The sequence below is a fragment of the Staurois parvus genome, unplaced genomic scaffold, assembly GCF_062004578.1.
Source record: "Staurois parvus isolate SC_StPar_1 unplaced genomic scaffold, SC_StPar_1.0 ptg002600l, whole genome shotgun sequence".
Classification (NCBI taxonomy): Eukaryota; Metazoa; Chordata; class Amphibia; order Anura; family Ranidae; genus Staurois; species Staurois parvus.
The window spans coordinates 130,834-158,294 of record NW_028320396.1 but is presented as its reverse complement, the minus strand read 5'-3'; the positions used below and the strand labels follow the sequence as shown (position 1 = coordinate 158,294).

Sequence of the window (27,461 nt, the reverse complement as noted above, 5' to 3'; positions counted from 1 at the left end):
TAGTGAACTCGGTGTAGAGCTATTCACCCTGAGGTCATCACAGAGGACAAGGGGGCACTCTTTACATCTGGAGGAAAAAAAAATGAATCTCCAAACTCAGAAAGGATTCTTCACAGTGAGAGCTGTGAAAATGTGGAATAGACTCCCTCAAGAGTTGGCTCTGGCCAGCTCAGTGGATTGTTTAAAAAAGGCCTGGATTCTTTCCTAGATACACAGAATATAACTGGATACTAACATTTATAGATAATGTTTTTTTCTCTGCAGGAGCAAATTTGGATCATGCTTTGCTGGGATTTTTTTTGCCTTCCTCTGGATCAACTGCGGGTATAGGATTATAAATGTTTTTTTATTATTATTCATGGTTGAACTGGATGGACTTTTGTCTTTTTTCAGCCAGACTATGTAACTATGATTGGGTATGACATGCATGGCTCTCTTCAATGGAAATATCTCCTCCAGCTCATATGTACTGTATAATTCTAGACTCTTTGGAGTTAATAATCATTACTGGAAGCTATGCTTTAGGAGGAGATTCACCCAAAAAAGGGAAGTTCCTCTTTAAGTCCTATCCCCCCCCACCACCACCACCACCACCACCACCACCTACTTTGGCATATAATTTAAATGAAATTTTTATTTAAAATGTTTATTTAAAAGTGGATCCACCCTGTGTGAAAGGGGCCTTGCACATGTCAGAAGGTCCATTTTTGACAGCAGCTGCTGTGATAGCTGCTGTATTGACAGAGCAAGTCCCAGCTGTCAAAATAAACACCAGCAAATGCTGAGTGAGAGTGACAGTGGGGGAGAAGGGCAGGACATGCTACACATGCCCTAATAATGTCAACTTTTTTTGGCATGTGTAGCATACCCAATGTCCACAGTTATGGAAATTTGCCTGATGCATCTGATAGCTCCCAAGTAATGGCATGTTGGGTATTTCTATGTTGGGCATTTTTGTTTGCTGCTTCTCTGGTATCAGTGGTTATTCCAGGTTTCCTGAAGTGAGATTATTTTCCAGGGATGAAACTGAGGGTGGAAGATAAGTAAGCTATGGGTGCTATTAAATGTGTAGATCTATATTAAAAATATACTAATGTTTAAAGCAGAAGCAGGTATGGATAATATAATATCTTCTAACTTTCTGAAATGGGAAAGAGGAATACCTTTTAGCACAAAATATGTAGGCAAAAGATACATCTGCCATCCCCAAGACAATTCCTAATTGATACACACAAAAAACGACTGAGCCCACAAGTGTTTTTTTTTCTCACCACTACTTTTCCTTTAGAATAGCTTTTCAAATTAACAAATGCAGATTAGATTTAGATGTTAAATCAAATATTTAGTGCAAGATAACACTTTTGTCAGTTAAAATGATAATAAACCCCAAAGAAAACATTTATGATATTTCAGCTTACCTATTCTTAGACGCGATGGTTGCATTAGTTTTTTTTTGGCCTTTTTTAAATTTTATTTTCACCTGGTGATCCTGCGAGTAAAGCGAGCCATACATGGGTCGTATTCCGTAATAATTTTCTTTAGAAAATCATTTCTAAGAATTTTCGTTCGAATTTCGCACCGTTAGTGGCCCACAGCAATAGCTGATTTTCAAGCAACCATCGAATTAAAATGATCGGCATGTTGGAAATTTTGTTGAAAAATGAATGAATTTCGAATCATTGATGGAAGAATCGAGCGAGAAACGTAATCGAAAAAGACGTAAGCATGAGTTGTGAAAATTCTTGGCCATGAAAATTCTTTTCTGTAGCAACACAAGGTGAAATGAAAGGCTTGGTTGGTCAAATTTCGAAATCAACACTGGCACCATCGGATAACAAAATGAACTAAATTTCAGTATTTCTAAAGACAATTTGTTCGGAATTTGATCCATGTATGGCCTGCATTAGTCTGTTGTTTTTCGAAAGAACAAGCTGCCCTACAGATGTAGCAGTTAGAGGGTTGAGCCAAACCATTTACCACTGATAGGAGTGTTTACAATGGTCAACTACTATTTCTGTAAAACCTTTATCTCAAAAGGGAAAAAATGTTTGCCATAACTGTTTAAAAAGTTTTAGGAGTTTGACTTCAGTTTATTTAGGGTATCTAAATTTGCTTGTCCATCAAACAATTTGCTCCCCCCAGACTGACAATGCTGCAGTCCAAAGGTATCAAGGTTGTGTGGAAGACAGCGCTAGATCAGTGCCACTGGAGGCTGCCTATTGGCAAGTTGCTGTGTGGAGGGTATAGAGGGAATTGCTTCCAATGGGTTATATCCCAGTTGTAGGTGGTGGGTGATAGACTCAGTTGGGGTCTAGGGCTTCTACATTTTTGATAACATCAACGGAGGTGTTACCACAGAAAACATTTGAGTGACTGGATAGGAGCACCTGATGTCCAAAAAAGGTCTTGCTTGATGAATTGTTTATTAAAGATAAAAGTAAATAAGTAGAGCCAATGCGTTTCGGGAGAATTGCCTCCTCCTTCTTCAGGGTTGTTTATCTTGGAGAATGGTTAGACTCTGAAAGGGTTAAATATATTTGGTAAGCGGCTCTGCAGCATGCTGGTGTTGTGAAGCAGAGGCAGCCATAACGCCGGCATAGTGCAGAGCAGCTGAACTAATATATTTAACCTTTTCAGAGTCTAACCATTCTGCAGGAAATACAGCCCTGAGAAAGGGCAATTCCCCTGAAACGTGTAGGCTCAACTTGTTTACTTTTATCTTTATTAAACAACTATAAAATTCATCAAGTGAGACTTTTTTTGGACATCGGGCGCTCCTCTCAATCACACAAGCACTCCAAAGGTGTCTCTGTTGTTCCTCCATCTAGTTTGTAGGCACTCTAATACAGAAAGTGTGGTACTGTCAGATCACCAGGTGAACATGGAGAGCAAAAAGTCCAAAAAAACCCCAGAAAACAAATGCGGCCACCACCTCTAATTATTGGTAAGCTGCAATATATTACATTTTTGGTTTTGGGTTTAATACCACTGTAAATTATACATTTTTCTAGAGGTCTATACATCATTCAAAAAAGAGGGAGAGAGGGATATGCTTTTAAAAAAAGGGACAATCCCTCCAAATGAAGGACTATTGGCAGCTATGGAGATAGTGTCTGGTTCCATTTTTATAAAGACATTAGGATAGGCAGTTTATAAGAAAATGACTTACCTACGAACAAAGCCACCACTAATAGCCATCTGTTCACGTTCATCCACGACACGGGCGGGCTGACTTGCTACCACTCCATCTTGATTATTGCCCCAAGCTTTTTTGTAAGCATCACTTGACTTAAGCCTATAGAAAACACATTGTCAATGACCTCTGCAAACATGGCTAAGATCAATGAGAAATGAAATGCCACACGCGCCATGGCACAGAGCCAATAAGAGCTGATTCAGGCAAATGAGCAACCAACAGGGCATCAGCTTATACCGATATATATCATAAACCCAATTACCTAGCACTGAAGTTCATCAGCTGTGAAATCCTGACATTTAATTAATTCATTCAGAACTTCATCTAACTGGTATAACATATATTTAGGTTTTTATTTCATCCGGTAAATAGGAAAACAGTCTTTTCTTTGACATAAAACACACATAGATAGACATACCGGCAGACAAACATAAAACAAAACTGCCAAGTATAGTGTGTACATCACATCACATGGACATCAGCGTCACATAAATTCACCTACACGGTAGATTGGCACTATGCAAGGGATTAGGTTGCATAGTATATTTGTATATTAAATATCTTAGTAGAGGATGAGTGAAAACAGCTATGTCAGAATACCTTGATTATTCTGATCTCTATTTTGTTTTTGGATAATATATCGGTACTTTTAGACTGTAACCATACATCGAGAGTTGATGTACAAACCTTCGTCAACAAAGACAAAAATAAAAAAAAAAATAATAAAAGAAATAAGTAGAGTGAAATGAATGCAGCAGCAAACGAAACAAGCGTTGTAGCATCAATGTCCAATATACCTTGTTCATGCACAAGCTGGTGGCATGAATAGGAGGTGAAACACTCTTCAACTAAGCACAACTGCTCCCATGGTTCACTATTGCATTAATGCACCATCAGTAACAGCTGTCACAGAGCCCAAACCAGTCAAAAGTGGACTTCTTGCCTTCTCTGCTTTAAAAAAAAAACTTAATAGTTAAAAAAGGTTTTCCACCTCTTTATGACTCTTCAGGCATCTCTTTGCTTTGTACACCATATTCTAAGCTAAAGTAGTTGTAAACCTCAGACACAAAATATAAACAAAGCATATCCCTCTATAGTGTGTACATGTTTCAATTAAGAGCATTAAGTGTCATTTCTGTCTTTTGCTTAATTTCTCTGCTATCAGCATGAATCACTTCTGACAAGTTTTCCTGACACCAAAAGGAAAAAAGGTGACAGAGGAGGGACCTCCAGCACACAGCCTTTGAGGGACAGCCTCAACTCTGTACCTGTGTGAAGGGAGTGTGTCCCTTCCCTCCAATCAGCTCGTAGAGCTCTCCTCACTGAGCTCTGCAGAGTGTAATATCTCTGCCCCCTTTCTTCCAAAAGCTCAGACAAGCTTTATAAATTCTGGACTTTGAACAGCTGTAGAAAAGAGAAGACTGCTGATAAACAGGTACACCATATGTAGGAGGATTTGATTTATCTCTGTGTAGCACATGAGGCCAGTCACTTCACTGGGTTTATGTGAGGGTGTAAGGGTTTACAACCACTTTAAGCCCATCCCCAGCCATTTTTATTTCATAGATGGTGAAAGGGTCAGCTTTTTGCTATCCTCACTTCTTCTCTGTTTTTCCAATGACAGGCATCAGACAAAAAAGAAAAGGTATAGGAGAGACAGTAGTAAAGACAAATTACCTAGTAAGCTGAAGTTTAGAACCTCTGTTAAAAAATGTGTTGTTGGTGCCCCCTGAGAAAAATGTCACCTCACTTCCTGTCCATTTGACAGATGTAAGACAAAACAGAAAGTGAGGGGAAATCCCCCAAGCAATAAAAATATTCTACTTAGAACAGTAAGAAAGGTTTAGAACCTCTTTCAGACTGTTGTTGTCTTATCCCTACATGGAAAATTGTACTGTCTTCCTGTCCATGTGATGGGTGTCACACATAACAGGAAGAGGAAGATAAATCTCTTCTATAGGGACACAAACAGCTTTTAAAAATCTCTTCCATATGGGTACATCAGAATATGAAACCTGACAGAGGTTCTAACTCTTCTCCAGTTTATTCAAAAGTTAAAGAAAACAGTTGTGGCTGGAGTCAAGCTTGCATTGGTTCTTCTGATTTTCAGGCTGGTGTTTTATAAGCAAGCAGCATTGTTTAAAGTGGAACTAAATCCATCAATTTAACAGTTTCTCATCATCTTTCGCTATTAGACCCCCATAGCTTTAGACCCCATTCACACTTGTGTGACTTTGGATATCAAAGTAACATGACAAGTCGTACCCCATGTTTTCAAATGATAACCATTCATGTATGGGTGACTTGCACTACTTTGGTCTGACTTTCATGCAACTTGAGGTCCATAGATTTTGATGTTAACCCTTAAAAGTGACAGCCGTACTTAAATGTTTTACATGCAACAGTGGTGCAACATTGGGTTCAACTTTGCAGAGGGAAAAGTCACAACCAAGTCGCACCCATCCAAAGTTGCACCAAATTTGCACTCCAAAGTCACGCAACTTTGCAGTCCTGCAAAATGTGAATGGAGCTTTACAGTCTGCTGATCCTGCATTGTGGCCAGGCACCATTTTCTGTACTCTAAGCTGAGCCTTATGACCCTTACATCCCAAACCTAGATTGTCAACAGCCGCAGGACCCACCTTCTGGAGCCTTAAAGCAATAGTGTTTAGTGTTTCCTAAAACATTCAAAGCATGCTGTGAATGATAACTGTCACACATGCTTGTGCTTTCAATCAAAATGTCAAGAAATCAAATGGTTGGTGTCATAAATGATCACATGTACAGCAGCATGGAAAACAGTGCCAAAGATGGCAGCTTCCTTGGCTGTAGTAAACAGGAGGGTTCAGTTCTACTTTGTGGTTTGTGTACATAGATTCTTAGTTTTGGTTCTGTCTCAATGGAACATTGTCCAGTGGATGGAAAATATTGTATCGGTGCTCTGCAATGGAAACACACTCGCCCACCTTCTATCTTGTGGTTCAACAAGGTGGAAGTCATAAACAACCTTGTGCTCTCTGCTCAAAACCGGCGACAGCAATACTCTGAAAAATGGACTCACTTGAACATGTTTGTATACTCCAATGATGGCAAGGCTCTGATGGAGACTGAACTTATCTCAGCCTTCCTCTGCAGCTTTGCTACTGCCAGACTGGGCACCTCCCTGCCCCCCCCCCCTTTTTTTTCCCTTTTATCCATTTCTTTCTATCTCTTACTTAAAAGGGTAAAAGGGGGTATCCCGCCCGCATCTAAACCATACCACTCGTGAAAGCTATGTACTGGGAAGGAAAGCCCTTGGTTTCTACTAGGTTTGGATTTTGCTGCTCAGTGGTGCGAACTTCAGCCTATGCTGACATGGTCTACTCTGCTAGTTCCTCTCCATATGTGTATTATTTATTTCTTTACCATGCATCCATGGATGTTATTGTTTTGTACATGATTTATGTAGTGCTCCCTGTATTTTGCTTTCCATGTTTGTAATTCCTGTTCGGATGAGGTTTGCTAGATGCTTCTTTACTAAATAAAACATTTAAAAAAATATTGTATGGCTGGCACTGCCCATGGGGTTCACTGAATTTATTAGAGGATGCAATGCAACATGGTAAAATGAAGCCACATAAAGGTAAAATCAATCAGTATATCTCTTTAAGCATCCTTCAGAAATACTGTTGATCCACATTTTGCTCTGTATCATTAGCCCAGCCTTTATAGAAAAGTTCTATCCCTGCATAGGTGCTTTCAGGAAAATAGATCCTTGAACGCTGGGTAAAAGATGCAACAATACATGCCCTGTGACACTCTACTTATCCACACAAAGTGGAGGAAGAAGACTGACATTGTTCCTTGGAAGACAACCTTCGACAGGATAATCCAATGGTGTCTTGCAGAAATAATTTTCTATGACGTTGTTTTAACTGACTGTTAGGACAGTCTAGCGCTCCTGCTCCATCACAGCTGCTGGTCTCATTCCAGCATCCTGGTTTTGGCTGTGATATATTCTCCCTGTTTATCTGTCCACCTGCAAAGTGATTGATGTGGCCAATATCTTTGGTGGAGATTAAACCTTATTTAAGCCAGCCAAGCCTTTGGTCTCATGGTTGTGAAAGTGTGTCCTGCTCTGCTGTTTGGATTCCCGGGTTTATGTCCTCTGATCAGATATCTACTATTCTCTAAACTCTTCCTGCCTTTTGACTATGGATTGGACCTTAACTACTCTGAACTTTGCCTGCCTTGTACCTGGACTGTCATTGAACCACTCTGCCTGTCTGCCAAACACAAGTATCTGTTTGCTGAACTCAGTTTGCACCTGCCCCAGTGTGGTAGCCAGGCACTATAGCATTGTGTATAAGTTCTGGGGCAACAGAGTACCAGTATGCCTGCTTGCCTCATGGGAAATGGGGCTGCTATAGGTGAAGAACACAGAAGCTAGCTATAGTGCCTGACTACTTGCGTTAGGGGTAAGAGCAACATTGACACAGTAAATACTTGGTCTGCTGCTTTCCTCACAAAAATACATAAGATATAAATCTATTACTGGCTGAACTGTATTTATCCGGTCTTAACCAAACTGCAGCTCAAAATTAAATAAATTATACTGATACAAAGCCCCTGCCTATGAATGTTTTCAAGGAAGAAACCATTGTGACACCCAATAATCAAATCTGCTTGCTAAAACCACCAGCTGTAAAATAATGAAGAAACAAGCAAAATACATAGAAAGAGAAGATGATGTAAAGTCAAATAAATTAAAGTCATTCAAAAGTGGATCACCTCTTTAACATGACCGTCCCCACCCCATTTACTCCAAAGCCATTTTTGACTGGGTTGTCATAGCAAGAACCATTAAAATCTAGGCATGCCTGCAGTGGCAGATGTTAAAATGTGCAGCATTATCTGGGATTCTCTCCATATTAATCTAGTCAGGACATCATTTACTCTGTTGACAGATTAAGGAGCCTTCAATAATAATATTAATATCAGCAATAATCCGCAGCAGCTCTTGGGTTATATCACCTTGGACTTTGGCAGATCCACCAAAAATTTCTACTATATACGATCATGAAGATCCTTTTACACGTGTAGATTTCAGGGCTTCGTCTTAAATAATTATACTTCTCTGGGATTCGTATTCATATATGTTTAAAAATATGACATCAATAGTGATTAAAATTTAGGCAAGAAGGTGATAGTAACACTGGGGGTTCCGCTGATCTAGGAATGGTGCCTGAGACGGTAGCACACATTTGGTACAGTTTCGCCAATAATAATCACTACCCACTATGCTGCACATGACCTACTAATTACATAACTGTGTCAAACCCCATTACATGCTGGAAACAATCTCCATTGTACTTCAGACTAAAATAGACTAGTTTGTATGACTGCAGAGTGTCAGATTTGCATACTGTAAAATTTTGGCTTTATCAGCACAACAGCTGTGCCAGCTGGTATTAACAGTGTCATCTAGGTCAACAGGACCACATTTACACAATTACTAACAGCCTCTGCCTTAAAGAGAGCAGAGATAAAACTTATCAAGGAGAATTGTTTACTGACCAAATTTGTCATAAATGTCTGCATTACAAGGTAGTCTATTCTGTGTCCGAAAGAGCCATATAATTCATTTCAAGAATCATTTCACTAATGAATGAAAATATCCAGCGCAACCATTTAGAGAAGTTTCAGGAAGCCCAGCAAGCTTCTAGGGAAAATTATCTACATGCAAAAATCTAAAATTTCAACATTTCCGTCAAGAGCATCATAAAAATTAAATTTTTAGCGTTTAAAAAAAAATTATCATTTGGCACCAATTTTGATTTTTATGCTACTAATTCTGTTCTTTGTGGTTTTGCAGTTTACCATTGAGCAGTTTTCTTTTAATGTAACGGAAATGTTGAAGTTAATGTTACCGTGAAGGGAAATGCAGTGCGACCTTCACTGCAGAATGCCCGATTTTAATACGTCTACTTCCCACTGTCTATTCTATGAGATGAATATTGATCTCTCTGCATGCCACATGCTTTTTTCCTGCCCATGTGTCTAGCAGCGATGATCTCTGCAAGGCTCAAAGACCAGCCTTGGGTGCTCAAAGACTTAGGCAGGCAGAACCTACTTGTTACATGGACAGACACATAGACCACAGAATTTTCCTAGGTCCGTCAAATTCTTTTCTGCTTCTTTCATGTCCTTATTGATTTGCTCCATCCCTTCCTCGATGCGTTCCAGTTGTTCTGATTAAATATAAGCATTATATCCCCACAGAATGAAGCAGATGGAAAAGGACAAAAAGAAAGACAAAAACTTCAGACATTCACTGTGACAAAAAAACGGACACCACAGAGCAGAGTCGGTACTCAGTACCTACTTGTTACAAGGACATATGAAAAGGCCACAGCATTTCCCTAAATCTTTTAAATTTTTCTCGGCCTCCTTCATGTCTTGGTTGATATGGTTCATGCCTTCTTCAACACGATCAAGTTGTTCTGGTCAGGACAAAGGGATGACAGTGTGGAATGAAATTTTATTTTGTCTTAAACAGAACATGATAAAGGACTATGTCAACGGAAAGTGCAAAGTTACTTCAATGCATTACGGAGATGGATGCATTGAGGCTGAGCAGATGCTGATCACTGAAGCCAGAGAATTTTTTTTTCTGTAAAATGGAATAAAATCACATTGACTATGAATTATTAGAAGTGAATACATGATCTGATCTGTTTAAACAGATAATGGCATGGGACATTTATATTTCTGTCTGTGAAGGCTCAAGACAATCCATGGACAAAGACTTTTAACAACATCTAGGTTAATAAATAAAATGTTAAGGATTAAAAGGTCATAGTTGTCACACAAATCAATGAACAAAGGCATCCTAAAAGAGAAACATGTTTGTTAGTGTTGGTTAGCCATTAACAACTAGTTGTAGACAAGAGTTAATCTAGCAAGCTGGAAAAGGAATAAGACAATTATTATTAGTTTTTTTTTGCAATTCCTTAATAACAAGCATATTTGAAAAGACAGCATAATTCATATACAGAGTTAATGCAATTAAATGTTAGATACAGTTACCCTCAATTTTAATTTTCAAAACTCATAGTAAGGGATATGCACTATTTAAGAACAATAATAATGGAAAGTTTGGACTTTATTAAAGAGCAAATAGTTGAAACATATATTTAAGTTGTTTTAAATTATGTATATATGATTTCAGTGTTTCTATTTTTGAATGGGTGTACATACTGTGAAATTCCAAAGCTGCCTAAAGCAGAATTTAAAAAAACAAAAATGGCACACCCTGTAAAAGAAGAAGCTTCATCACTTTGTTTCCTTTTCCTAAATCTTTGCTTTTCAAAGACTTCTGGACAACACTGCTGCCACTACCAGATGCGTGAGATAGCGTAACCCCAGCTAACTGAGCTCTGTGGTTCCTCCCAACAACCCCCACATCACTACAGGACACTTTAATGGTCACCTGTTACACAGTTCCAGTAAGTAAAAGACATCTGCAGCAGCCATTCTCCACTGCCACATCTCACCATTAGTGCGCCTCCCAACTGCAGCCAGCATGAAAGCTCCTTCTCTTATCTCATATTCCAGCCCTAGGTGCCTGAGTAGTCTACTGCCAAGTTCAAGCACTGTAAATAAGGAAAAATGGACGTGCATCACACAGCCACACAGTTTGGAATGTGACAGAAAGGCTTCAGTTTTGCCTACTCCCAACCAATGCCCCTCTAACACATTTTACCCGCTCATGGGCTTAAAGTGTTACTAAACCCACAACTATAAAATCAGTCTGTATATGCAGTAAAGCATGCTTGTTATACTCACTGTGCAGCCTAAGGGGTTAATCCTCTGCATTGTATAAAAAGGCTGTTGGATCCTGTCTTCTCTGATCCTCCCCTTCATTTGCTGTTTCCAATCCATCTGCCATATTTAGAGCAGCAGCGACAAATCTGCACATGCTCTATTTGGTGTATATTGCCAGACTTTTTTCTGTTTTGTGAGGGTGCATGTGATTAGCACAGGGCCAATCAATGCTGTCCAGACAGAGGGTCAGGGGTCATGCAGCCTCATAAAACAGTCAGAGGAGAATGAAAATCCCTCCTGCAAGATTAACCAGTGCTCAGCCAGACACTGGTAACAGTCACAAGACTGCTAAATACAGTGACAAGTCTGCACATGCTCTATTTGGTGTGTATTGCCAGAGAGAGGTTTTTTTTTTGGTAGGGTGCATGTGATCAGTACAGGGCCAATCACTGCTGTCCAGACAGAGGGTCAGGGGTTATGCAGCCTCATAGAACAGTCAGAGGAGAATGAAAATCCCTCCTGCAAAATTAACCAGTGCTCGGCCAGACACTGGCAACAGTCACAAGACTGCTAAATACAGTGACAAGCCTGCACATGCTTTATTTGGTGTGTATTGTCAGAGAGGTTTTTTTTGGGAGTGTGCATGTGATCAGCACAGGGCCAATCAATGCTGTCCAGACAGAGGGTTGGGGGTCATGCAGCCTCATAGAACAGTCACAGGAGAATGAAAACCCCTCCTACAAAATTAACTAGTGTCGGTCGGACACTGATAATAGTTGCAAGACTGCTAAATACTGATGCTGTGAAAAGGTATTTAGTAGTTTGTATTTACCAAAATAATTTCATTTCCATGTTGTGTGTACTGTGGGAGACCAGATATAGTGAATGCAGGGTCCTGGGGATAGTAACACTTTAACTGTAGGCCATGAACAGGTGCACTAGAGGGACATGCCTTGGGAGGAGGCAAAGCTGAAGCCTTTCTGTCACTTTTGCTACTGGCACGGCTTTCTGATGTGCACTTTCCTTTTTTTCAGTTGATGATATGGCGAGATGATCCCTTGGGGAGCTGTACCTAGCTGGGTTTGAATCACTGGGTCAATCCAGTGGAGCTCTGTTTATCTGGGTCTCAGTAAGCAAGCCGAAACATTGTCATATAGGGGACATGCCTAGTCTATAAAAATACAGACTTTCAGAAATGCTGGTATAGCCATGATTTCACCTTTACAGAGGCCCTGACAGCAACTTAAAAGATTTTAGATAAATGTACAGAAAAATAAATCCTTATTTGCAGCATTTTTCTTTTCAATAAACATTTATTGATTCATTTGCAATGGGCCTTGCTGGCAAGCTTGACTACTTCAAGAGCAGGGGCGGACTGACCATTTGGAAACTCTGGCACTGTCCGAGGGCCCGGGGTCAGTAGGGGGCCCCATGAGATGCCCCTGGTACCTTTTTCATAGGCTTTTTTGAGTTTGGGCAAGGACACAGGGGCCCCATGATCCCCTATTGCCCGGGGGCCCCATGAGTTGTCAGTCCACCCCAGTTCAAGAGAGTCAATATTTAAAACAGCCCCCACTTTTCTTGCATGTCATAGGTCTCTCCTCTTCTTGCATTGTTTAGTTACTGCCTATGCTGGCTCAGCTCCTCTGTTCCCCCCACCTTCCTTCTTAACCTGCTATGTAGCTGCCAGGGAGGTGTGAAAGGGAATACAAGGGGAGCAAATGATAGGAGGAGAAAAGGTGAAGTAACTGAAAGTTTGGTGGATAAGATATGTTGTTACTGATGACAAAAAGGTGTGCAAAAGGGTTGATATTTCTGGAGGTGTCTGTAACATGGACATTATTTACCACTATTGGAAGATTTGTCAATGCAGCATAAACTACAGTTTAACTTTCTAAATGTAAAATATTGCACCTAGGATAAAACAGTCCTCTGATAGCATACAATATTGGTGGTACAGTTTTTGGCAATACTACAGAGGGAAAGGATTTGAGGTGCTCATTTCTGATTATTCCAAAATGACGAAACAGGGTAGCCTAGCAGTGAGGAGAGTGAATACTGGGGTACATCACTAGAGGGGTCACCAGCAGGAGAAAGGAGGTCCTGATTCCCCTATATAGATCTTTAGTTAGACCTCATTTAGAATACTGTGCCCAGTTCCAGAGACCTCACTTATAATATTACATTGACAAAGTAGAACAAGTCTGGAGATGGTTAACAAAAATGGTGAAAGGTCTAGGGGAAAAAACATATCAGGAGAGACTTCAGAACATAATATGTACAATCTGGAGGGAAGGAAAGGGGAGAAAATAAATACAATGAGGGTGTGAATAAAATTCAGAAGGACAGCATTTTCAATATGAAGTGAGAGTTGGTGATGTCACTACTCTGCTGCTAACAGTTTCTTGCTGGAAAGGAAGCTGTACATGAGGACTTGCAGTGCAAACATCACCCTGCTTCATTCATTCTGTAGCTTTGTACTTCATCTACCTCTCTTATGGGTTCCTGATCATTACCCTTCAGACATCAGATCACCAGTCACCAGGGAAGCAACTTTCACATGAGGAAGCAAAACACTGCCTCTACCAAAATGGCCTACTCCTCTAAGAGACAGTGTGGAATAAGACATAAGTCAGTAAAAGAGAAAGATCAGCTGCAAGGAGCCTATAGGCTGGTGATTAGTTCATTGCCCTCTGCTTGCCTTTTTTAAACATAACTTCTTCAATAAATGTCTTCTTTAAATGTGTTTCCTCTACATGACAAAAAGTCTGTACCATTAGCCTACTAAAACACCAAAGCTCTTTGTACATCATGTATAACATGTTCCAATAGCCAAAAATATTTCATTAGATTAAAGTATTACTAAACCCACAACAGTAAAATCACCCTGTATATGCATATGTCATAGTGTAGGGCAGCAGTGGCACATCTGCACATGCTCAGTTTGGTGAGTATTGCTAGAGAGGTTTTTTGGGGGGAGGGTGCATGTGATCAGCACAGGGCCAATCAGCCCTGTCTTGACAGAGGGTAATGGTTCATGCAGCTTCATAGCACAGTCAGAAGAGAATGAAAACTCTTCCTACAAGATTAACTAGTGCTCAGGTTAAAGCAGAGCTCCACCCAAAAGGGGAAGTTCCGCTTTAAGCACTTGTCTCCCACTCCCCATTAAGGATTGGCACCCTTGTGGAGCGCGGGGGGCCGAACCCGAATTTGACAAGTATCCGCTCCCACTTCTGCTGCGATTGCCTAAGGCGATCGGGAGCGGAAGTTGTCCTCCCTCCCTGTAGTCTTCTGGGACATGAGACAGGTCCCAGAAGACTACGGGGCCATTCACGAAGCGCTTATGTTTTGTGATATTTCGTTTTCCTGAAACCAAGAGGTAAAAAGGTGACAGGGCAGTGTCCTCCAGCCCATAGCCTATGACTGACAGCCTCAGCTCTGTTCCTGTGCGTTGTTTGAAGGGGGTGTGTCCCTTCCCTCCAATCAGCTATCAGAGCTATTGTACAGTGTGTACCTGCAGCTCTCTGCCCCCTGCTTTGTGAGTCTGTGAAAAAGCCTTTTCTTCTCTGAGTTTTGCAAGAATGTACAGGACAAATTACAGCAGACAAACAGGTACAACTTACATAGGAATATTTGGTTCATCTCTGTATTACCTGAGGCCAGTCACTTCACTGGGTATAGTTAAGGGTTTACAACCACTTGGGTAAAGTTTATCATCTTTAACCACTAGCCTACAGGGCACTTATACCCCCTTCCTGCCCAGGCCAATTTCCAGCTTTCAGCGCTGTTTCATTTTTGAATGACAATTGCGCGGTCATGCAACACTGTACCCATATGAAATTTTTATCATTTTTTTGTGACAGATAGAGCTTTATTTTGGTGGCATTTAATCACCTCTGGGTTTTTTATTTTTTCTTAAACAAACCAAAAACCACTGAAAATTTTGAAAAAAAAAAAAGTTTTTTCTTAGTTTTTGTTATAAAATTCTGTAAATAAGTGATTTTTCTCCTTCACTGATGTGCGCTAATGAGGCTGCACTGATGGGCACTGATAGGCTGCACTGATGGACACTGATGAGGAGACACTGGTAGGTGACACTGATGGGCATTGACAGGCATCACTGATGGGCACTGAAAGGCAGCACTCATATATGGCACTGATAGGTGGCACTGATAGGTGGCACTGACTGGCACTGATAGGCGACACAGACTGGCACTGTTAGGTGGCACTGACTGGCACTGTTAGGCGGCACTGATAGGCAGCACTGACGGGCACTGATAGGCGGCACTGATGCACACTGATAGGCGGCAGTGACTGGCACTGATAGGCGGCACTGACTGGCACTGATTGGCAGCACTGATAGGTGGCACTGACTGGCACTGATAGATGGCATTGACTGGCACTGATAGGTGACACTGAAAGGCAGCTCAGATGGGCACTGATATGTGGCATTGATGTAGCACTGATGGGCACTGAAATGTGGCACTGATGGGCACTGACAGGTGGCATGGATGAGCACTGAGAGCTGGCACTAATGGACACTGACAGGTGGCGCTGCTGGGGCTAAACAGATCATCAGCGCACACTGATCATATGACATCCTCCCAGAACGAGAGAACCACCTTGTGTCCATCATATTACTATATGGTGGGCGGGAGGCGGTTAAAGCGGTTGTAAACCCTCACATACACCCAGTGAAGTGACTGACCTCAGGTGATACACAGAGATTAAACAAATCCTCCTACATATGTTGTACCTGTCTATCTACAGCCATCTTTTCTCTACATCCATTCAAGTGCAGAATTTACACAGGGTCTCTCAGCTCTGAAAATTAGGGGGCAGGGAAGTGAAGTTACATCAGTGAGGAGAACTCTGACAGCTGACTGCCCCTTCTGACAGCCCCCTTCACACAGCACACAGGAACAGAGCTGAGGCTGTCAATCTGCTGGAGGTCCCTCCCCTGTCACTATATTTCTATTGGTGTCAGGAAAAGTTGTCAGAAGTGATTCATGTTTATAGCAGAGGAATGAGGCAGCAGACAGAAGTGGCACTTAGTGCTCTGGATTGAGACAAGTACACACTATAGAGGGATATGCATTGTTCATATTTCACGTCTGAGGTTTAAAACCACTTAATAGGTGAAAATTGTGAAAATTTAAAATCAGTCCAAAAAAATGAATGCAAAGGTGGATATTTGGTGAACAATAGGGAGGATCGTACATGTCAAATGAGGCTGCAGACAGTATTACACAATGGGCACAATTCACTAAGCGGTATCTTACCGCATCCGAGTATGTGGTAGGATACCGCATAGCATTTAAAAAAAAAACATTTGAATTCACTGAAAAACACTACTAAATTACTGCATGAGTTATTTTATCAAGTCTTGTGGTATTTTAGTATTGAAAACCATGCAGTAATGATTCAGCTGTCAGCGGGGTTCCCACTGACAGCTGAATGTAAAAGAGAGAATTGCCAGCAATAAAATAATGGTGTGGGGTCCCCCCATCCATGCCAAGCCCTTCAAGTCTGGTATGGATTTTGAGGGGAACCCCCATGCCAAAATTTAAAAAAAAATAGTGTGGGGCCCCCCCCCAAAATCCATACCAGAACCTTAGCCAAGCATGCAGCCTGGCAGGTCAGGAAAGGGGGGGGATGAACAAGCCCTCCCCCCTCCGGAACCATACCAGGCCACAAAGCACCTTGCCCCATGTTGATGGGGACAAGGACCTCTTCCCCACAAACCTGGCCGGTGGTTGTGGGGGTCTGCGGGCTTATTGGAATCTGGAAGCCCCCAGAATCCAGTTTTGTGGGGCCCCCAGATCCCGCCCCCCCTTGCTAAAGAGGGCATGTGTCCTGGTATGGTTCAGGGGGGGGTGCACGTTCGCCCCCCCCTTTCCTGACCTGCCAGGCTGCATGCTCGGATAAGGGTTTGGTATGGATTTTGGGGGGATGCCACGCCATTTGTTTTCACATTTTGGCATGGGGGTTCCCCTCAAAATCCAAACCAGACCCAAAGGACTTAGTATGGATGGGGGGAGGACCCCACGCCATCTTTATTATTTTTTAATTGCTGGCAATAATTTTTTTTTTACATTCAGTTGTCAGTGGGGAACCCCGCTGACAGCTGATGACTCATAGGTTGCTAAGAGTCCTTAACAACCCACGACAGTACTGACAGATACCAGTACATACTGCATGCCTGGACCACTACTTAATTATCGCATGCATTTAATTATTTATTTCCTTTTGTGAATTGACTTTAAGGTCTTTTTATGCGGTATTTACCATGTGTTTTTGCTGTTTTTGGAAAATACCTCATACTTAGGATAGTGAATTGACATTCAGTATCGTATGCGATATGTGGTCCTGTGACTGACTTAACTCATGCGATAAGCTTTAGTGAATTGTGCCCACTAAATAGCAAAGGGTCCACAGAACTGAATGCACTGTGATAAAGGAGTCAATAAAGCTGTGTAAAAGAGAGTTGGTAAAGTCCCAATGATGCATGCACTTGAAGACAGCCAGTTCCAATACAGGCTAGAAGGAGCTCTGTGAAAAACAAGGGGAACAGCTAATAAAGTGCATACTGCACTTAGAAGCGCTGTTCCCCTTCCTTCCTGTTCCAAAAAATGAATCCCTTCATGTGAAAACACTTTAATGGACAAAAAAAACTCTAAAAGACATATAAATTATAAAAAAATTGATAGAATTTTACTTGAGCATTTAAAGCAGGCAGTGTGATATCTACAATGGCGCATACTAGCATTCGTTTTCACTGCAATAACTGCATGATACAAGAATGCACAAATGGATGTTTTGAGGATAGCAAGGTGTCTAACTACAGGCCTGAGTGTGATCTATCTCCTACTGGAGGAAGAAAGCCAGGTGCAGGAAAACACTTTGCCTTTTAATATGCATCTTAATGTCTGCTACACTCCAACAACTTTCAACTAGATTTCTTTAAGTGATATTGTAGGTCACTTTCCATTTTCTGTTTTCAGCTATTAAACTACACTGCAGTGTTTAGATTCTGCAGTGAATCCTATTTCAAATATCATGGTACACAGTATGACAATGCAGGCGGAAAACTGCCTTCCTTGGTATTCTGATGATATAACGACTTCTTTCGGATTCTGAATAATTTAACAGAAAGGAAGAATGAAGCTTTTAGTGAAGCTGCTAAGTGCTCCATTGTATTGACCAGTGTCAATTAAACTGAGGGTTTACCATATATTTACTCATCTCTGGACAGTCAGATGAACAAGCATCAATGACTCACTTGGCTTTGTTACCAGCTACATCTTTTATTTATGTATGGCGTACACTACCGCAATGCATCCTATCAGAAGATGTTGGGATTTTTTTTTTCAGAACACTGACGATTAATATTCTTTATAATTTTATAATGGTAATATTATTGATAATATTATTTATAAACATGTAATTCAGGTTAAAGATCCAATCATTGTCCTGTACATTCCAAAGCTGGTAATGAACTGAACACACAAGATGGCTTCTGTGCTGTCATCTGGAACAGCATGTGACATGATACAATAATGCTAAGGGTAGAGAATAAACAGTGTGAATTATTGCCAATTTGTGTAATTGTATTCTGTGATAAGTGAGACAAACCCCTCTGTTAGCCATGGGTATGATTCATTCTCTCCAGCAATTATACAAATAATGACCATTTGCATATTCATGGGCAATTTACTTGCTGGGAATATAAATACATTGTTTACTTTATAACCGATTACGAGGGTTTATAGTTGGGAGATTATGTAACATTTGCTAGTTTGTTAAGATTTTTAGTAAGTATACTTACTGTATATACAGTTGTGTTCAAAATAATAGCAGTGTGTTGAAAAAAGTGAATAAAGCTCAAAATCCTTCTAATAGCTTTTATTTCCATACACACAAATGCATTGGGAACACTACACATTCTATTCCAAATCAAAACATGAAGAAAAATATATCAAATTTGTGTTGTTCCTCTAAATAAAATGAAGAAAAGTGAATATCAGACTGCTCAAAAAAATAGCAGTGTTTGTATTCTTCTTTACAAACTCAAACATTCACTATATAAACTGAAAAATGTTTGAAGATTTTTCTTTCCTTTGAATCACTTAATTAATATTTAGTTGTATAAGCACTGTTTCTGAGAACTGCTGTACATCTGTGTTGCATGGAGTCAACCAACTTCTGGCACCTGTGAACAGATATTCCAGCCCAGGATGACTGGACTACATTCCACAGTTCTTCTCTATTTCTTGGTTTTGCCTCAGAAACTGCATTTTTGATGTCACCCCACAAGTTTTCTATTGGATTAACATCCGGGGATTGGGCTGGCCACTCCATAACGTCAATCTTGTTGGTCTGGAACCAAGATGATGTACGTTTACTGGTGTGTTTGGGGTCGTTGTCTTGTTGGAACACCCATTTCAAGGGCATTTCCTCTTCAGCATAAGGCAGCATGACCTCTTCAAGTATTCTGATGTATTCAAATTGATCCACGATCCCTGGTATGCGATAAATAGGCCCGACAACGTAGTATAAGAAACATCCCCATATCATGATGCTTGCGCAACCATGCTTCACTGTCTTCACAGTGTACTGTGGCTTGAATTCAGTGTTTGGGGGTCGTCTGACAAACTGTCTCCGGCCACTAGACCCAAAAAGAACAATCTTACTTTCATCAGTCCACAAAATGTTGCACCATTTCTCTTTAGGCCAGTCAATGTGTTCTTTGGCAAATTGTAACCTCTTCAGCACGTCTTTTTTTCAACAGTGGGACTTTGCGGGGACTTCTTGCAGATAGCTTGGCTTCACATAGGCGTCTTCTAATTGTAACAGTACTCACAGGTAACTTTACACCTTCTTTCATCTTCCTGGAGCTGATTGTTGGCTGAGTCCTTGCCATTTTGGCTGTTCTTCTATCCATTCGAATGGTAATTTTTCGCTTTCTTCCAGGTTTTGGTTGCCATTTTAAAGTATTTGCGATCATTTTAGCTTAGCAGCCTATCATTTTCTTCACTTCTTTATATGTTTTCCCCTCTCCAATCAACTTTTTAATCAAGGTACGCTGTTCTTCTGAACAATGTCTGGAACGACCGATTTTCCTCAGAATTTCAGAGAGAAATGCACTGTAACCAGCATGTACAACATTTGCTGCCTTCCTTCCTTAAATAAGGGCAATAATTGCCACCTGATTTTTAAAGAATGAATGACCTCACTAATAGAACTCTACACTGCTATTATTTCGAACATGCACCTTTCAATTATTGATTCAATTACACAGAATCAGCAGCATGCATGTCATGACTGTTGGGTCTGTTGGATTTCTATTACTCTACTACACCAGCTAGTAAATTATTTGCCATGTAGAAATATCATTTCTACCAAAAACAGTGATTGATCAGGTTAGTGATGTCTGACTGCTATTATTTTGAATACAACTGTACATATATATATATATATATATATATATATATATATATATTTATTCTTTTTAATAGAAATTAAAAGATACATATACTTCTGCAGAGTTTCCCTAGGTTTGCTCTCTAGTATTTTGGAAGTGGGAAGAGTGGGTAACAGAATGTCCAAGGTTGTTTCTATTAAAGGTGATATTAAAACTAAATTATAACTTGATTTGATTTTCTGACACATCCTGTAGTACAATTACACATACTGTATCTCTTTATGCCTGATGTTTTACTGAAAACTGTTATTGCATTTAGGTGAAAACCTTTGTTGGGTAATCATGTAAAGTCAAATTCTTCTATCTCCAAATACAGTGGGTAAAATAAGTATTGAATACATCACCATTTTTCTCAGTAAATATATTTCGAAAGGTGTTCACCACATGTCGGTAACAACCCATGAAATCCATACATACAAAGAAACCAAAACAAATAAGTTCAGAAATTAAGTTATGTGTAATAAAATGGAATGATACAGAGAAAAGGTATTGAACACGCTAACTGAAATTTATTTAATACTTCGCACAAAATCCTTCGTTGGTAATGAAAGCTTCAAGACGCCTCCTGTATGGAGAAACTAGTGGCATGCATTGCTCTGGTGTGATTTTGGCCCAGTCTTCAAATCTTGAAGGTTCCGTGGACCTCTTATATGAACTCTGATCTTTAGTTCTTTCCATAGATTTTCTAACAGATTCAAACCAGGTGATTGGCTGTGCCATTCTAGCAGCTTTATTTTCTTTCTTTGAAACCAGTTGAGTTTCCTCGGCTTTGTGTTTGGGATCATTGTCTTGCTGAAATGTCCACCCTCGTTTCATCTTCATCATCCAGGTAGATGGCAGCAGATTTTAAAAAACAGCTCCACACCATGATGTTTCCACCTCCAAACTGCACTGTTGGTATGATCTTTTGGGGGTGATGTGCATTTGACCTCCAAACATGGTGTGTATTATGGCATCCAACAAGTTCCATTTTGGTCTCATCTAACCAGACTATTCTCCCAGTATTTCACAGGCATGGCTAAATGTTTGCAGCAAACTTTAAACGATCTTCAACATGCTTTTTGTTCAGCAATGGAGTCTTGCATAATGTACATGCATACAGGCCATGGCGGTTGAGTGTATTACTTATTGTTTTCTTTGAAACAATTGTACCTACTAATTCAAGGTTTTTTGAAGCTCTCCATAAGTGGCCCTTGGCTCTTGGACAACTCTTCTGAAAATTCTTTTCACTCTTCTCTCATAAATCTTGCGAAGACTACCTGGTCGTAGCCAGTTTATGGTGAAATTATGTTCTTTCCACTTCCGGATTATGGCCCCAACAGTGCTCATTGGAACATTCAGAAGTTTAGAAATTCTTCTGTAACCAATGCCATCAGTATGTTTTGCAACAATAAGGTTGCAAAGGTCTTTAGATAGCTCTTTGCTTTTAACCATCATGAGATGTTTCTTGTATGAAACCTTGGTAATTAGACACCTTTTTATAGGCCATCAGGTAAAACTGAACCAGCTGATATTAATTTGCACTGACAAGGGGCAGGATTGCTTTTTAATTACTAATTTCAGCTAGTGCCGTGATTTTTCATACCTTTTTGCACCTCCCTTTCTTCATGTGTTCAATACTTTTTCCCTGTGTCATTCCATTTTATTACACATAACTTAATTTCTGAACTTTGTTTGGTTTCTTTGTATGTATTGATTGCATGGGTTGTTACCAACATGTGGTGAAAATTTCACGTCAATAGCACCTTTAGAAATATATTTACCTAGAAAAATGGTGACATTTTCAATACTTAATTTACCCGCTGCCAACTCATGCTGGATCCAGGCATATATAAAAACATGTAACATAATGCAGTTGTGTATTATTTTAAATATGGATTCCAGGTATGGATATTTTATACATAGTCACATTGGCCCAGCTTGGCCATTACCTGGCCAATCCCCATGGAAGCTAGAAATCACTGTAGTAGGCACTGCTACTCTATGGATCTCCACCAGCTCCTGGACAGTCTGAGGTGCAACCTGGTGGCGTCGGATAGACCAAAATATGATATCCCAGAGGTGTTCGATTGGATTTAGGTCAAGCGAGCATGGGGACCATTCAATGGTATTAATTCCTTAATCCTCCAGGAACTGCCTTCATACTCTCACCACATGAGGTCTGGCATTGTAGTGCACCAGGAGGATCCCAGGACCCACTGCACCAGTGTAGGGTCTGACAATGGATCCAAGGATTTCATCCCTATACCTACTGGCAGTCAGGGTGCCATTGTTCAGCCTGTAGAGGCCTGTGTGTCCCTCTATGGATATGCCTCCCCAGACCATCACTGACCTACCACCAAAACGGTCATGCTGAATGATGTTACAGGTAGCATAATGTTCTCCATGGCTTCTCCAGACCCTTTCATGTCTGTCACATGTGCCCAGGGTGAACCTGCTCTCATCTGTGAGAAGCACAGGGCACCAGTGGCAGACCTGCCAATTCTAGTGTTCATTGGCAAATGTCAGTCAAGCTCTATGGTGCTGGGCAGTGAGCACAGGGCCCACTAGAGGATGTCAGGCCCTCTGGCCACCCTCATGATGTCTGTTTCTGATTGTTTGATTAGAGACATTCACACCAGTGGCCTGCTGGAGGTCATTTTGCAGGGTTGTGGCAGTGCTCATCCTGTTCCTCCTTGCACAAAGGAGCAGATACCGGTCCTGCTGTTGGATTAAGGACCTTCTACGGTCCTCTCCAGGTTTCCTAGAGTAACTGCTTTCTCCTGGAATCTCCTCAATGCTCTTAAGACTGTGCTGGATGACACCTTCTGGCAATGGCACATATTGATGTGCCATCCTAGAGGAGAAACCTCTGTAGGGTCCAGATATCACCTCATGCTACCAGTAGTGATACTGACCTTAGCCAAATGAAGAACTAGTGAAAAACAGTCAGAAAAGATGAGTAGGGAAAAAAATGTCAGTGGCCTCCACCTGAAAAACTATACCTGTTTCGGGGGTTGTCTCATTGTTGCCCATCTAGTGCACCTGTTGTTAATTTTATTAACACCAAAGCAGCTGAAACTGATTAACAACCCCTCTGCTACCTTAACTGACCAGATCAATATCCCAGGAGTTTCATTGTTGTGAAGCTATACTCTGATTAAAAAGTGTTCCTTTAATTTTTTTGAGCAGTGTACATACACTGGTCCAAGCTAAACCAATGTAACTATGTATGTATTAAATAAACATATCTGGAATTCCACTTTCACTCTAAAGCCTTGCTTAGGCAGGCAGGAGTCTCTACCACCGCTCTGAAAATGACCTGCAGTGAATCACTTTTCAAAGGGGCAGTAGAGCAGAGGCTTTAAGGAGGTTTTTCTTCCAGCTGAAGCTGGATCTTGTATTGAAATATCTTGCCACAGCAGCAAGCCAACCAATTTATTTCAATGTGCGAGTTCAACAAGCTGAGTTTTCGTTGTGCCTGTGAAGCAAAATGCCATAGTTGTGGCATGTCTAAAGCCCGCCATAGACAGTTCCCGCTGAACCAGATGAGATTCGAACCATGTATGGGAAGGCTGAATGTACCCAACTCAATCAACTTGGGTACAACTAGCCTGCCGTAATTTACATGCGGCTGTTATAGCAAATAGGTGGGGGGGGGGCTTCACGGGAGGGATTCCCCTTTCAACACTGTCTGTGTCCTTGTCCCGTGGTTGCAGGACAGAAACTTGCTCTGTCTATGGCCAGCCTAAGACCCCGCTTTGCTACATGTTATCTTTTAGGTGGGTGGTCGGGGGCAGTAAAATAATGGGTCACTTGTTTTTATGTAGTGGGTCGTTATCTGTGTGTTACTTCTTAAAGAATTATTGGAAGACTCTAGAGGAGCTGCACTGTTTTTACCGCCCCCTCGCTGCCTGTGTAAACAAGACCTAACAAAGTAAGTACTGTCACCCTCCTGGCTGTGCTGCCTTTAGAAATGTATAAATCACAGCATTAGTAATCCTTTGGCAGGTGGAGTTCAGCTTGAAGAAACTGGATAAGCACAACAGCTATGAAGCTATTAGTTTTCAAAGGCGAGATCAGCAATGACATGCTCTATACATCCGCAGTGCAGGTCTTCTTGAGGGTTATGGGAGGCCCAAGTCTTTATTTAAATCAGAAAACTGGTTTAAGATATATCACAAATAAACAAAGCAAATATGTTGCATAGCAATCAGATGTCAATGCAGAAGATAAAAAACTGTGAATTAAACAATCAATTTTCCATACATGATATATTCTGAAGTACCTGCAAGGCTTTTAAACATTTAATATGGCTGTCCATATTAATGTTTAATGATGAGTAGGTCCTCATCAGGCTATTTTTTCAACAGAAACACACTAAACTCGATCAGCAAAGCATGGATTCAGCAGGTGCTATTTATTTTATATATTTACGTACAATTTTGTTTTTGAACACCCTGATAAAGGTAGAAAAATTACAGTGACATTTCTAGATACATCTATTAGTTTATTTGTGCTGGATGACACCTTTTATTAGTTTATTTGTTCAACTATTTACACTGCCTTCCAACTCTGAATGCTTAGTATATTGATTACTCATTATCTTTTAAAGGCCGAATTGATCCTTACAATCCTTTTTTTTATGCCATTTATAAAAAAAAAATGCTGTACAAATGTCACAGCATTTGCACAGCTGTTACAAATAATCCCCATAATGAGTCTGATATGTTTGTTTTCTAAGATCATCAACTCAAATGGTTATTTCCTATGACCATCAACTCCATCTAGTGGCCTTAATGCAGTACTTTCCTGACTGAAGTGTTTCAGGAAAATACCACAGCATGGCCACTAGAAGCAACTGATGATCAAAGTAAACAAACAATGGAACTGATGATCATAGGTAATAAAAATATTAGACACATTATGATGATTATTCAGGGCGACTGTGTAAACGCTCTAACATTCATAAAGCATTTGTTTTATAAATAGATCCCTATATGTATAAAGCAGTGAATCTGACAATTAGAAAACATTCACTGCAGACAATTTTTCCAGGTGCGTGCATTTTAAATGAGAGTGATTGATTCACAAGCAGTGAATGTTTGGTGAAAATCACATTCACTGCTTCATAAATACACTATATTGCCAAAAGTATTGGGACGCCTGCCTTTACACACACATGAACTTTAATGGCATCCCAGTCTTAGTCAGTAGGGTTCAATATTGAGTTGGCCCACCCTTTACAGGTATAACAGCTTCAACTCTTCTGGGAAGGCTGTCCACAAGGTTTAGGAGTGTGTCTATGGGAATGTTTGACCATTCTTCTAGAAGCGCATTTGTGAGGTCAGGCACTGATGTCGGACAAGAAGGCCTGGCTCGCAGTCTCTGCTCTAATTCATCCCAAAGGTGTTCTATCAGGTTGAGGTCAGGACTCTGTGCAGGCCAGTGAAGTTCCTCCACCCCAAACTCGATGATCCATGTCTTTATGGACCTTGCTTTGTGCACTGGTGTGCAGTCATGTTGGAACAGGATGGGGCCACCCCCAAACTGTTCCCACAAAGTTGGGAGCCTGAAATTGTCCAAAATGTCTTGGTATGCAGATGCCTTAAGAGTTCCCTTCACTGGAACTAAGGGGCCAAGCCCAACCCCTAAAAAACAACCCCACACCATAATCCCCCCTCCACCAAACTTTATACTTGGCACAATGTAGTCAGGCAAGTACAGTTCTGGCAAACGAGTAACCCAGACACGTCCATTATCAGACACAGAAGCGTGATTCGTCACTCCAGATAACACGTCTCCGCTACTCTAGAATCCAGTGTCGGCGTGCTTTATACCACTGCATCCGACGCTTTGCATTGCACTTGGTGATGTAAGGCTTGGATGCAGCTGCTCGGCCATGGAAACCCATTTCATGAAGCTCTCTATGTACTGTTGTTGTGCTAATCTGAAGGCCACACACAGTTTGGAGGTCTTTAGCTATTGACTCTGCAGACAGTTGGTGACTTCTGCACACTGTGCTCTTCAGCATGTGCTGACCCCACTCTTCATTTTACGTGGCCTGTTGCTGTTGTTCCCAGTTGCTTCCAATTTGTTATAATACCACTAACAGTTGACCGTGGAATATTTAGTAGCAAGGAAATTTCACTGATGGACTTATTGCACAAGTGGCAACCTATCACGGTACCACTCTTGAATTCACTGAGCTCCTGAGAGCGACCCATTCTTTCACAAATGTTTGTAGAAGCAGTCTGCATGCCTAGGTGCTTGATCTTATACACCTGTGGCCATGTAGGTGATTGTAACACCTGAATCCAATGATTTGGAGGGCTGGCCCAATACCTTTGGCAATATAGTGTATGTCTTCATGGTTATCCTTGTTTTGTTTTCCTGCACTCATGACATGTTTAGCTGCAGCTGGATTCTTCATTTTTCAGCAGCCTCCTTGTGTGAATGCATACATATGGCAGTACTTCAAGCACAACCATTTTTTATTTGGTCCAGTTACTGTATGTAATTAAAACCTAACTTGGGGCACATAACAATAATTAAATTTGTCCCCTATCCACACTAATAAAGAATCTATTGCTTGTTTTATCCAGGGAATAGGCTTTTACTTGATAATACTCAACTTAGTTCATAGTCCCACACTGGATTATGGCCAAGCACGCCTACCAGCAGCCATGTCTCATCTGATGATGTGGCTGCTGGCCCTGCACTGCCTACAGTGATGCAGGCATGATGATGTTATCGTGAGGCTGGTCAAGGATTGGCAAGAAAAGCAGATTCAGGAGACGGGTCCTCACATCTAGAAATATCAAGCAACAGATTGGTGGGGATAATTTACATTTTTTTTATGCGCCCAGAGCATGCTTCCAAGCACTGCTAGCATAATTGTCTAAATTGTATCTGTCAAGAGAAAACTACAATGGTTTTGGTTTGATGTTTATTCTGTTATGTTTATCATTTCTAAAAAATGTTTTATATTGGCAT

General features: G+C 40.8%; 1 protein-coding gene across 1 annotated transcript in view; it reads right to left on the bottom strand.

Moving 5' to 3' along the window:
• Window positions 1-27,461, bottom strand: part of LOC149430601 (synaptosomal-associated protein 25) — a 147,955-nt gene that overhangs the window by 13,532 nt on the left and 106,962 nt on the right. The window contains exons 5-6 of the mRNA XM_089666202.1: window positions 9,309-9,426; window positions 3,170-3,295 (exon numbers count right to left, since the gene is read on the bottom strand). Coding sequence (XP_089522328.1) covers window positions 3,170-3,295; window positions 9,309-9,426 — 244 coding nt within the window. The remainder of the gene's footprint in view (window positions 1-3,169; window positions 3,296-9,308; window positions 9,427-27,461) is intronic.